General features: G+C 39.8%; 1 protein-coding gene across 2 annotated transcripts in view; it reads left to right on the top strand.

Annotated features, from left to right (window-relative positions):
• Window positions 1-2,121: 2,121 nt before the first annotated feature.
• Window positions 2,122-14,069, top strand: part of stk40 (serine/threonine kinase 40) — a 28,124-nt gene continuing 16,176 nt past the window's right edge. Inside the window, exons 1-3 of one of the 2 annotated variants that reach the window (XM_012956493.3) lie at window positions 2,122-2,334; window positions 6,987-7,077; window positions 13,416-13,535. In XM_012956493.3, the coding sequence (XP_012811947.1) occupies window positions 13,424-13,535 (112 nt within the window). In that variant the 5' untranslated portion in view covers window positions 2,122-2,334; window positions 6,987-7,077; window positions 13,416-13,423. The remainder of the gene's footprint in view (window positions 2,335-6,986; window positions 7,078-13,415; window positions 13,536-14,069) is intronic. The other variant, NM_001126983.1, reaches the window with a different exon arrangement.

The raw sequence follows: 14,069 nt of genomic DNA, 5'->3' as shown, positions 1-14,069 counted from the left end.
AGTGATCAGCCCTACACCTGCCCTAGGGCCAATCGATCGAATAAGCCTAATATCGCCCACCTGTAGATGGGCATATCGGGAAAAGATCCGCTCGCTTGGCAACCACGCCAAGCAAGTGGATCTTACCAGGCCTGGATTTGTGGCAAAGCCACAAAGGCCTGGGCCTAGGGTGGCATAAATTTAGGGGCCCAACCGTAAGTAAGATTTGCTTACATATGGTTGATCGCTTACTTAATACTTTTAAAGCCAAATAGATTAACAGCTACTCTGCCTGGTCCATTCAGGGAATAATTTGTTTTCCCTTAAACCCAATGACATTTTCAATTAACATATATTGGAAAGTTGCCTGGATTTGCATTGCTATGTAATTGCAACAATTTAAGAGCAATTAAAGCCCAGTTATAAGTTGTATTATATCATTAGGCCTGGGCTGTAACCTGAAGTCAAATTTCCAGAATTATTCAGCCCAGACTGGCAATCTGTGTAACTTGGCAAATGCTGCTATGAGATGCCATAGACAGTCACTATTTATTGGGCTGGTGGGGGCTGTTTTGGCCCTCTGTACCTATAATGCAGGGCAATTTTAAATATCTCTCTCAGGACCTGCTACTATGTGACCTTGTCTTACAGTAGTTCTCCTGTCTCCTCCTTCAGGGAACACTATAGCTTACCAGTCCTGGCTTTTTGCCAGTTCTGTGGTGGGGGGGGGGTTGGGTTGACAAGCCAAGATGGACAATAAAGTAACAGTGAATTACTTTCAGGGCCCTCAAAGGAAACTCAAAATTCTCCTCTGTCCTCTCTTTTTATGATGGTGTTGTTGTGCCACTCAGAATCAACCATAGGAAGGTGTTCCAGGATGGCCTTAGCCTAGCCCAGTGATCCCCAACCAGTTGCATGTGAACAACATGTTGCTTGCTAACCCTTTGGATATTGCTCCCAGTGGCCTTAAAGCAGGTGCTTATATATGAATGTCTGGTTAGAAGGTAAGCTTTGATTGCATAAAAAAAAAATCAGTGATATTGCCAAGCAGAGCCTTCTGTAGGCTTCCAGCCAATTATATTGGCTATTTTATTGGCACCTCCAGGAACTTTTTTCATGCTTGTGTTGCTCTCCAAATCTTTTTTCATTTGAATGTGGCTCACTGGTATAAAAGGCTGGGGATCCCTAGCCTAGCCTATGTTGCCTTTCTATAATTCCATGCCTGACTCTACTCAGTACCTTACCCCCTTCCTTCCCCCAGACCCTCACAATTGTGAATCCATCTCCTCTGTTTTGTACCACTGGATACCGTTGTTGTGCACTTCCAACAGCTCTTATGCCTCCCCCATTTTAAAATAATTCATATTCTGGGTATCACCATGCTTTAACTGTGCATTTGTAATCCGCTGCAAAGTAAGTTAATAGATCTATGTCTGCCCAATGAGCCTCTATCCATACAGCCTATGGGTATACATTCTATTCACTATATTTGATAATTTGGACATTTACAATTTTCAGCCAATCTTTCTCATTGCTTTCTTGTGTGTGTCACTAAACTGGAGACAGTTGTGCATGCTGGAAAATCATCAACACTCCTTGGCCATTCCAATGTTTTCTTCTAAATATGTGATTTCTGTAAAAGCAGCAGCTCTGGTACAAATAAGAAGATACAATATGCTTATACGGTACAACGAGTCTGTATTCTAAACAGGTATAGGTAGGTAGAATAAATAAAATTGTATGAATTGTTTAACTAATTGATACAAGTCTCTGTGTATTCACAATCCTTTTGCGTTCATGCCAGCGTGCAACAAAATCTTGAATCAAATCAATCAGAATAATTACACCTGCATAACAACACCGTCCCAAACTAATCTGATGCAATAATAATAGTGAGGTGTGAGACTCTTTCTGTCCTATTTAATCAGTATAAGCGGCTGCAATAGTTATTCCAGTTTCATTATCTGGGCTTTAAATCACTCTTGGCAGCGGCCAATCAGAGCCGCCTCCATTCACAAGCATAAGCCATTCAGCAGCGCCATGATCTCATCACCCTCGTAGCTTTGGGGGCGTGATTACACGGCCCCCGTAGGTTTGGAAAAGGGAGGGCTCAGTCAAGCCAATAGGAGGTGACTTTAGGTGTAACAGGGCGGGGCCGAGGTTTTGTTAGTCTTGTTTCGATTCGTTGCCGTTTTTTTTACAGCGCCTGATGCGTAATTTCCGTTGTCAAGTGCGCAGCCATGGAGAGCCGGGGTCGGTGAGCGGCGCAGGCCCGGTGTCCGCTGTACCTTACTCCTTAAGCTGAACCAGAGCGATGTGTAAGAACTGAGGAACACGGGCTGGCTTGTGTCACAGGTAATAAGCGTTCGGGGTAGCTAAAGGGCGTGTGAGGCACGGGAAAGGAGGATAAGGAATAATGCTGGCTTCTGCAACCTGTGGCTCCCCAGTTGTCCCTGAAAATCAAATCTATACACCGTACCATTCTCCGAGTGTGTTGTGGTCGGAGGGCGCATGTGTGCGGGTTTTTGTTATGTTGCAGACACCGGAGGGACCGGCTTCTGATACTAGTAAGGGGCCAGGGCTATAATGGGTGTTTGGTGTGTAGTTAATTTGCATGTTGCTAAAGGAATACGAACGCATCAATCACGTGCTGTCAAGATTCCATCGTAACTGTAATCTGCGCTGTAGTTACAACCGTGCGCTATATGTATTATTCACAAGAGGGGTATGCTGAAGGCTAAGAATGGAAGCACTGGCTTATGTTATGGTTACGTGATTTGCTTTAAAAAAAATTACATTAAAATTTGCCTCTTTAACCCTACTCAGCCACCACCCTGACCATGCATTATAATTTGCAGAGATTATCCATAGTTTACATTAATCCCTGTTGCAGTGGAGAAAATACAAACTCCTTGCACATAGTGCCCTGGCTGAATTAAAACCTATAATATCAGTGCTATACACTCCACTATTGTGTTGTCCAGGTAGCTGCTGCATGGTTGGATACTGTATTTTCTACATAGTTTTAATCAGGATCGCCACTGCAAACCCCCTTGCAAGTAGGGCCCAGTGTGGTTATTCTTTGGTGGATATGTGCATCTGTCCCGTAACAAAAAAAAACCCAAGGTATTTTCCTGAAGCAGCTAGACAGGTGTTACAATGGTGGGGTTGTCGTAGTTCAGATGAATGAAAGGCAGTTGTTAGAGATATGATAATATATATTTTAGAGGTCACCTTGGTAAACAAAGGATAGTGAACAAGGATAATATAGTGATTGGATTACTGTAATAAGCATTGTTCTATATTTAAATTGCTACACTCTTTAAGTCATTCTTGATTCTTGCTAATAAACTTGTAAAGGATAATGAACTAGAGACTAACATGGATAGTGGCACTCCATTGTTGATGTAATTCAATGCAAATGAAAAACACAGCAGTAATCTGCAGTTCTATTCTGCAGTGATTGCTTTGTTTGCAGGTAAAGTAAATGCCTTGGTTATAATGTGGCAGGGAAAGAAACAATGTAGGATAGCCAATATGGTTGTTTAATGCCATAAAACTAGAATAGGGGGGGGGGAGATTGAGGTTTAGGCTATTGTTTACATTATCTGTATTCATGAGATACTACTTTGCATTTCAAAGGATTGGAAAGGTCTGTTTGTTGTAAGGCCAATACGAGTTGAGATGTTTTGTCGCCCATGGGAAATTGTCAGAAAATTCTCTTTGAGCTGGAAAATGGAGATTACCACCTGTAAATACCTTCCATTCAGCAACCTAACGATTATACAAAGTTAATAGGAGCTGTAATATTATCTGATCTGCCAATGATCTATCCAGGTGCTAAGAAGGGCAGTCTGGGTGCAGTTTTAGGGCTCTGGCACACAGGGAGATTAGTCGCCCGCGACAAATCTACTGTGTCTCGGGCGACCAATCTCCACGAAATGCCATCCCACCAGCGAAAATGTAAATCGCCGGTGGGATGGCATACGCGGCGGCGCGATTTTGTTCCCTCTCAAGGCAACTTGCGCTATTTCACTGAAATCGCGCCGCCGCGTTTGCCATCCCACTGGCGATTTACATTTTCGCAGGTGGGATGGCAATCCGGGGAGATTAGTCGCCCGCGAACAGGGAGTTTTGCCGCCGGGCGACTAATCTCCCCGTGTGCCAGAGCCCTTAAATCTCAAGAAAATACTTACTTTTTACTCTGTATGGATCTTTATTTCCATTTATGACATACCCACCAGTCACTGTGCACATGGGGCAAATTGTGCAGATTTTGGCACAAAAATGCACACATAAGCTTTTCTGCGTGTATGCTGATGAGCCGATTCTGTGGCTTTTAGTAAACGTACAGTCAGATTTTTTTATGCCAACAGAGAAACCGACTTGTGTGTCATTAACCATTGTGGTTTTTGCACCTGACCAACAGCTCCATTGAAAACAATGCAGTTTAGACATGATGAAATTACTGTGCGTTTGTTTTACCAAGGGATAAAAATATCTGAATACATCAGAAAATATATTCATTAGGCATTACAGTTTTAAAGGGACAGTAACACCAAAAAATTAAAGTGTATAAAAGTTATTACTATATAATGTAATGCTGCCCTGCACTGGTACAACTGGTGTGTTGTCCTTAGAAAGACTACTATAGTTTATATAAATAAAGCTTCTGTGTAGCCACGGGGGCAGCCATTTACAAGGGAAAAGGCACAGGTTACTTAGCAGATAACAGATAAAACCCCATTATATTCTACAAAGCTTATCTGTTATCTGCTATGTGCCTGTGCCTTTTCTCCTTTTTCCCAGCTTCAATGGCTGCCCCCGTGTTGACATAGCAGCTCATTTATATAAACTATAGTAGCGTTTCTGTTGCAAACACACCAGTTTACCAGCGCAGGGCAACTGTACATTATATTTTAATTACTTTAAAACACTTTCATTTTTTGGTGTTACTGTTCCTTTAAGCTAAAGATGATTCTGTAGGCTAAAAAGTTATGCAAGGTGGAAACAGGGGCAGTTAAAATGCCAATCTCCATCTGTCATAGTAAACCATGAGAAGCGCAGTGCCCGATGAACACCTAACCCATCTCACATAAATGCTTGACCAGCCTGGCACCATTGCTTACACTGCAGGCATAGTGGTCCCCATAGATTACTATACAGTTTTCTCAGCGGCATAAGCACATGGCATATGTGACTAAAGATTGAATTAATATAAATAATAGAGTTCAGATCTGTTGGCAAGTGCCCAACAATGTTTTGAATGAAAGGTTGGAGATAAAACTGTATCTCCCCTCTGCAAGAACAAAAATGTACTGTGAAGGAGGCAAGAAAATCTACCCACTGGTGCAAGGGGATTGACAAGGAAAATGAAAGTAGGTATAACACATGTCCTCGTATGTGATAATAGGCACTAAGTTTGCACAGAAGTGGTAACCACTAAGTATGTTCATAGGCCTGATTAAATAAAAAGGATATTGTAATGCAGTGAAGTCCGTGGAGCCTCTCAGCACTGAAAGTCTTAAAAATCCTTTGGAGGGCTACATCCAGCCCTGCAGGCCTCCAGTTGGACAACTCTGATCCATAGCAATCAATAAAATGTTTGCTTTTAAACAGCTGACTGGATTCTACTAATTGGTTTATATGGTTTACTGCACTTTTGTTTTTACCTAACCCCCAAAGTCTTTGACAGGTAAGCGTAGCACAACCAAAGGCAGTCCAGAATAGCTCAGGAAGTTGAATGTTAATTTTTAGCAAAAAAGTGTTGTAGGGTGTTTGAGTTAATGGTAGCACAAGTTTGGGACTTGACTGAGCAAAACTGAATTGGAACTGGAAATCAAATGCAGTTGTCAAAAGCAGGTTAAGTAATACATGGGGAGCAATTTGAAGCATAGCACAGAACGGGTGATCAAGAAGTATAATCCAAAGACAGGAATGGTGGTTAGAACTAGGATTTGGAGGCACTAGAGGCACCAGGTCAGAGGAGATAACACTACTTAATAACTAAGCAAATCACCTTGAGGGGGACTGGTCCAGACATGTGCTTAACATGTCTGTGGATGAGGTAAAGGGGTACAATTGGTTTATTTTTATTTCTCTCTAGAGCTATAGATGAGTTACTTTTTCTTTTTCCCACTTGTAGAATGTTTTAAATCTTCCATGGAAATAATGACATTCGTTTTCTCTTTGACTTACTAAAATGACACAGTTGTGGGTGGTGGTTTAGGCTTTACTAAGATGCCTTTTTATTGCTTTCTTCTTTGAAATAAGTGTTGCCAATTTTGGTTTTGCTTAGTCAGTCCTTGGGAGTTCTCCTGCCCACTATCATCCCTGCATGACAGGTTGAGAATGAGCTAGTCAGGTCCTTTTTGTGAATGCTGAATAGCCCCCTGTTTTTTTATCCAGTTCTGTTTTTTTCATGTAGGTGGTAAATATAATTTAACTACTTTTAATTAAAAAAAATGTGCATTTGCTAGTAGAGGCGTGACTTGCGGGCGTTAAAGTTTGATAAAAAGGTGTTTATACAGTAGTTATTCACTTAGGCTGTGATTTGCATGTATACAATTTAAACTAGCAAATTTAAAGAAAGTATTGAAATTATAATTTAGTATAATTTAGTATAATTATAATAATGCACTAAAGGTCCCCATACACGGGCCGATAGTAGCTGCCGATATCGGTCCCTTGGACCGATTCAGCAGCTAATCGGCCCGTGTATGGGCAGAACCGAGCGGCCTGGCCGACCGATATCTGGCCTGAAATTGGGCAGATCTCGATCGGCCAGGTTAGAAAATCCAGTCGGATCGGGGACCGCATCAACGACATCGCCAAGCGAGCGGATCTTATAGTGTATCTTATAGTGTATATTTATGCATTGCCAAATTGGCTGGGACAAGCCAAGGTCTGAATACACTGATCAAGCAGGAAAGCTATTATTTTTTGGCTGCTGGTTGACTATATGGATCCCAAAGATACAGGCATAAAATTTGCTTACTTTACCATAGGTTACTTCTGCAATTGCGTGACACACAAGGACCCCTTTTGACTTCAACTACACTGGAATTTTGGAAAAAATACTGCATTATGCGAAAAAAGGTGACTCTTCAAAATTACACTTTGCTCTTGCTGCACTTATGGAAGTAAATGATCCCTATATTTGTTTGTTGGAGCACCGAGGATATTAACAGCAGTTAGATGGTGGAATCTGTTTCCAGGGATGTTGACTAGTTTTCTTCCTCTTAAAGGAAAGCCCAAGTCACTTGGGGGTGCCAAAATGTTAAGCACCCCCAAGTGACTTAAATCGCTTACCTTCTACCCCGGGATGTTACCCCCCTGTTAAGAGAGAACCCCCCTGTTAAGAGAGAACCGCACCAGCCCAGGGTAGCAGCGAGCGCTTCCTTCTTCCACGTAGTGAAAAGCCGAACTTTAACAACAAAGTCGGCTTTTCACTCTAATGCGCATGCTCTGGCCCAGGTTTTTCGCTGTGGAAGAAGGAAGCGCTCTCTACAGGTACCCCGGGCTGGTGCTGTTATCTCCTAATAGGGGCACCAGCCTGGGGTACAAGGTAAGCGATTTAAGTCAATTGGGGGTGCCTAACATTTTGGCACCCCCAAGTGACTTAGCCTTTCCTTCTCCTTTAAAGGGATTCTGTTGTGATTTTTATGGTGTACTTTTTATTTCAAAATTACACTGTTTACATAGCAAATAATTAACTCTACCATTTAGGGTGAAGACACACAGAGCTACTTAGTAGCAGCTACAGTGTCTTCACCCTAAAAATGTTGTTTTTGAACCTGCAAATTTAATTTTTTTAGTTATAATATTGGTGTGTAGGCTGCCATATCAGTGTATTGTACCTGATTCTGAGCTTTCAGAAGGAGCTAGCGCTACACATTAGAACTGCTTTCAGGTAACCTATTGTTTCTCCTACTCCCATGTAACTGAAGGACTCCCAAGCCAGACTTGTATTTCTTAGTACTGAGTGCTATTCTGATATTTGAGCAGTGTAGCGCAAGTGAATTCGACAAGATTTGGATAGTGATTGGATGTGTAATGTAAACAATTACGATTGTAATTGTATGCGTAACAATTATAATTCCTTTGACCATTGGTCGCAGGAAATATCATTTGTTAGTCCATCATGTGTGGGATTCAGAGTATTTTGTAAGAAATTTGGTTCATTGGCTCCTAAATTGAGAGGCTGCATCCTTTAGGGGCCATGAATCAACGAATGTGGATAAATGACCTGGTTACTCCTAAACTTCTTTGGGGGCTTTAGCATATTGCCCTCTACAACTACACTAGCTTACTGTACAGAATGTACACAGCAGCTACAGTTTAATTGCATTGTACATATACTCCATTGCTGAGAAATGCTGCATGTTTTGCAACAGAGCATAATGCTTGTAGAAATGCTGCAGGACACACAGTAGGCTGCAGACTGTAAATATGTATAATAAACATTTATTTGTACATGAATTTTATATAGTGCCTTGTGGTGGTATCTTTATAAAGAAGCCATTCAAAAGTAATGTTTTGTCAAAGTTTTGTAGAAACTGCCACCCAGTCAGAGTGAGTTAGTTTTGGAGATCCTCATTACTTGACATAGTGAATTTTCTCTGGTTGAGCATTTATTATGGCGTAGCAATAGGCATTGAACAGAAGCAAAAAATGCTGCCTGGTGTTCATTTCCTCAAGCTTAGTTGGTTAATATGCAAAGAACATGTTCCCACGCACCTCTTCTTAAAAGAAGCTTTGTTCTCCTGGAAACTCTTTGTACACATACATGTTTGAGGCATTTTCACTCATGTAGAAGTGTCTCCTTGTCTGTGGTAAAGCGTTGGCAGAGGTTATGTATGTGCGTTCCGAAATCCCTGATCACATTTAACATGATTTGTGCAGCTAATATTTTCGAGAGCATTAGAACCATAAAGTGGTATTTACTTAGTAGATCACATAAAGGATTCTTTCACTTGAACATTTGTCTTGCTTGATTGCAAAAGTTCTTAAAGTGATACTGACACAATAAAACGACTTTTCAAATTATGAATCTACATAAAAAGTTACCTATAGGTCATGTTGATCTTTTTTTACTGTTAGGGCTGGTTTTGTATGTAATTGTTGCTTGAAGTTTCTAAACCTGACTGTCCCATCTCAGCTTCTAATGCTAATGGCCTACTGCTGCACAAATATGGCTGCCCCCTCATAGAAGACCATGGGGGGGTCAGATAAGGAATGGAAAAGCATCAGCAAATACTTTTATGGCAAAATTATAAAGCTCATGCAAAGACAATGTTTTGATAGATGTAAAACAGTTTTCATTTCTGGTGACAGTATCTCTTTAAGAAGATATTCGTTCAAAATAAACAGGCTTGTGCTGAAGATTTGCTGCACCTTCTGCACTGATGTTTGGGCTGGAATTAGGGAACATCTCCATTGATTTTAAGAAATCATAAAGTAAAAGTGGCTCTTTATTAAATTTTTTGACCCCCCACAGTTTCAAAGTGGTCTTCTAATTAGCCATATCTTATAGCTAGAATAGATTAAATATTCCATTTATATATAAATGATATCCTACTTCTACTCATTCTGTTGGAAGAATCCCTTAAAGGGGTGGTTCACCTTCACATAAATAAAGCTATTTTAGCAGATTAGGTAATTTTAGTAAAATATGTAATGTATCTCTTTCAGAAAATAACTATTGTTTCAGAGAATTCCCTCTGAAGATAGTGTTTCTGTATAGGGCAGGAGTCAGTGGAGGCACCAGGGGAGGGGGTCACTGACCCCTTTCTGCACAAGCCTGTACCAGCGTGTTGAAGCTTTGTGTAATGCTGAAAAGTTTTTCTGTGTGAACTGCAGCTACTATAGTAAGTTTACATCAGCTTATTCAGTCACATAGATACAGTCTTTGCATGACACATATTATCATACTCAGGGGAACATAATCTACCATATTTTGGGTAGCAGTGACAAAAGCTGGACAACCCCTTTAAGTGCTCTTCTGATGATTGTTCTATTTTCCCCTTTGGTCTTGTGAAAGAGCCTGTAATGACAAAAAATGTAAATTGACCAAAGGTTTTTAAAAAATTCATCACTTCCTAAAAAATCATGTTATGTTTATTTGAGCTGTTTATTTGAATTGGGTTTAGACAACAGAATAAAAGCTGCAGTAAAATCAGGACTGCTGATTCAAAGGAACTTTTTTTGCTATCTTGTATAGGTAAATATTTGTCAATTGAAGTCTTTACATTTTTAATGTAAATTTACATTTAAAATAGTTTCTCCCTTGGCAGGCATCGTAGCAGGAAGTTATCCAAAATATGACAAATAGTCATCTGTTGTGCAAGGCAGCTATTAATGTCAACTAAGGAACTTTCTCATGAACTTACTCATAGTAACTCCTACATTTCTGCAAGATGCAAAGTGAAAGCCTAACTAAAGGTGGCTTTTCTGGTTTGTCTTGGATGCTTTTCTGCTGGTATATTCCCCACTAGCTACCCTTGTAGCAAAACTGATGAATCTTCACTGGAGCAGAATTTTAGAGAAAACAGAGGAATATTTTGAGAACTTAAAAGAAGAATGTGGATTGAGTGTATAAAGGATTGAGTGTATAACGTTGGCAATTTCTTGCTTCAAGCTAGGTTTGGTAAACACACTTATTAATGTATGGAAATGTATGCTGACATGTCATTAGTAAAATTTTCTATACTAATTTTAGTCACTTATAATAATGAGTACACTTTCAGAATTTCATAGCCCCGTCATAGGAGAAGCTAGGGTTGGGGCCAAAGCCTGGACAGAGGGGGCTGGACAATGACTTTAGGGGTGAGGCGTGCTGACAGTGGTAGTCCTATGGGCTTTAGGAATGGGCCACAGCCATTTGGGTTATGACATTTTGTGGTTAAGAGAGGAAGGGATTTTTGTCACGTTTCACATGCTCTGGAACCTGAACGGGGGATCTTGAACCAGCCAACTAAACAGGAGGCAACCCTAACCAGGGCACTACCTGCAAGGAGTTTGTATGTTCTCCATGTGTATTTAGATTTTTTGAGTACTCTGTTTTCCCCACACACTCCATAAACATTCAGGCCGGTTAATAACATGTTAGTGATTAAAGTGTATTGTTTGTTCATTCATACACATTTAATTTATGAAAATACTGTAGATTCAAACTTATAATGAAATAAATTCAGTTTATGACCACACATGTTTCACTCCACTTTTTACACAGCCTGATAAATATACCCCTTATAGTGCACAATTAGAACCATTTTAAAGGGCATCTAAACTCAAAGCTGAGACAAATGCAAACTTGCTCAGGATTTCTCTGAGCACTTTTACAATTGAAAAAATTGCATTCATTTTTATAGTTAAACTTATAGTTACATAGGGTTGAAAAAAGTCCATCAAGTTCAACCCTTCCAAGTAAACCCAGCAAACACAAACCTATACTTACCAATCTATACTATCACATATAAACTATATACAACTATTAATACTAACTGTAGATATTAGTATCACAATAGCCTTGGATACTATGCTTGTTCAAGAACTCATCCAGGCCCCAATTAAAGGAAAAATAACACAAAATTTTAGTAAAAAATCTATTCTACCCTGATTCAATAATTGCCCTATCCTTCCCAGCGTTAATTATTATAAATGCTTTATTAGAAAATACCTTGTAAAAACGTTGTATCCGGTCATTTCAAATAAGACGATCCAGAAGATGCAGAATCCACTATGCGATGATCGATTGCTGGTGGAGATGTTGATTGTTGCATAGTGGATTCTGCATCTTCTGGATCGCCATATTTGAAATGAGATGCAACATTTTTACAAGGTATTTTCTAATAAAGCATTTAAAATAATAAATGCTGGGAAGGATAAGGCAATTATTGGAGCAGGGTAGAATAGATTTTTTTACTTAAAACATTTGTGTTACTTTTCCTTTAAAGTCATTAACAGAATCTGCCATTACAACATCACTAGAAAGGGCATTCCATAACATCACTGCCCTCACCATGAAACCCCCCCTACGCTGCTTCAAATGGAAGCTCCGTTCCTCTAATCTAAAGGGGTGGCCTCTGGTGCGCTGATCGTTTTTATGGGAAAAAAGAACATCCCCTATCTGCCTATTATCCCCTCTACTGTACGTACAGAGTAATTATGTCTCCTCGAAAGCACCTCTTTTCCAGAGAAGAAAACCCCAACCTCGGTCAGTCTAACCTCATACTTAAATCTTCCATCCCCTTTACCACTTTAGTTGCACTAATCTCCCCACAATGCCATCCCACCGGCTAGAATTGAAATAGCTGGTGGGATGGCTTATCCGGCAACGCGATTTGTCAAAGTTGCCTTGAAAGGAAACTTCGGGAGACTTTGGCAAATCATGGTGCCGCGTATGTCGTCCCTCCGGCGATTTACATTCTAGCTGGTGGAATGGCATTGCGGGGTAATTAGTTGCCCGTGACAACGAAGAAGTCGCGTGGCGACTAATCTACCCGTGTGTCACTGCCCTTAAGGACTGGACTATAGAATTTAAGCACTTTTTTTACCCTCTGCAGTAAAGTACATGGCCCAATGCTAGAAGTTCATGCAGCTCAAAATAACTTAAAAACAACTGATAAATAATGAAGCAATGGGGTCTTCATAAAAGGTCCACAGTGTACCCAAGTTTGTGAAATAACATCTTTTGCTAAAGTGATGTGTTGGTATCTGGGAACTTAAAGGGATTTACACTTGTTATAGACAAATCAGAAAATGGACTTCTGTTGAAAATCCTACTACTGTGCACTAATAATGCATTGTTCGAAAAGGTTTACAAAATTTCAAACGCCACTGTATGTATGCATATTAATTCGTTTGGGTGAATTTTGCATGGTTACAAAGACAGTGAAGTCTGTAGCAAGTACATTTCTTATTTGGCTTTAAATGAAGAGATTATGTGCCAGCTATATAAATGATGAAACACTTGGCAAGGTTCATTGAGTGTACAACAGAGGTCATGAGCTTTTAACAGTGTGCAAAGTCCACTACTTTGTATTTATGTTTCCAAAGTACGGTAACCATACCTGTAAACCAAAGCTGCAGACACCTGTAACTTATTGCTTGTACAGCATCTGTGTAGGTTGCCTAATTAGTATGAACAGAGCAAAGTGGTTCTCTTGTAGAATTTGCCAATAGTTTGGATTGGATTTCAAATGCTAATTTATGCTAAAGCGTTTTATTAATAAAAATATTAACCCACAGTAAGGTAGGCTAAAGCAGTTTGCTGTATACACCATGTGAGCTTTATCTGATGAGCATTGTGTGCTTAGGAACAGTCTGTAAAATGAGTAGGTGGAGGAACTGACGTGCTGCTTGAGAGGGTACGCTTGCTGTGGGTAAAGAAGCAATCTCTTGCTTAACCTGATGTTTCTCTTTATTTTTCTTAGATGAGAGGATGAAGAGGAGAGCATCTGAAAGGGATGCCGGAGAGACCTCAGCAAGGTCCAAAGCTCTCTGCAGTAGCATCTCTGGAAGTAATGCTAAGAGGGCAGGGCCATTCATTCTAGGTAAATGTTTAACCCTTTCTCCTTTTTACATAATGAAAAGTATTTTTAGTATCATTACTTGAGTCAAGTGTGTACTGTGTTTCTCAATTTGTTTAATTCTATATTTGTTATTAAAAAGATGCTATAAACAGCATAGTTTTCAACCTGACTGTAGGTATCCCTTGTAGTAACAATAGTCCTGTAGAAGTAGGACAATAAAAGGACGCTTTATAGACAAAAAGTCACACAAAGTGGTTGCCAAGACAAAGGTAACTGCAAAATTACCTAGGGATATTTGTAGTAATAAATAAAATAAAACTGGACTTGCTGTGCTTTTAAAGATGTTTCACCAGTCATCTGACTGGCTTTCTCAATTTAAAATGAATGAGAACCTTCACAAACATGATGCACAGAATAATTTGGAAAGTTAAAAGAATGTGAATTTACATTTTATCTGTTTTTCTTTTTGCCAAATTAACAGGGACCTATAGCATGACTTTTTAAATCCAAATAGAAATTAAAATATTAAATATTAACAAAACAAGCAACTGTAGA

Source organism: Xenopus tropicalis, chromosome 2, assembly GCF_000004195.4.
Source record: "Xenopus tropicalis strain Nigerian chromosome 2, UCB_Xtro_10.0, whole genome shotgun sequence".
Classification (NCBI taxonomy): domain Eukaryota; kingdom Metazoa; phylum Chordata; class Amphibia; order Anura; family Pipidae; genus Xenopus; species Xenopus tropicalis.
The sequence above is the reverse complement of the archived record's forward strand: the minus strand, read 5'-3'. Positions and strand labels throughout refer to the sequence as shown.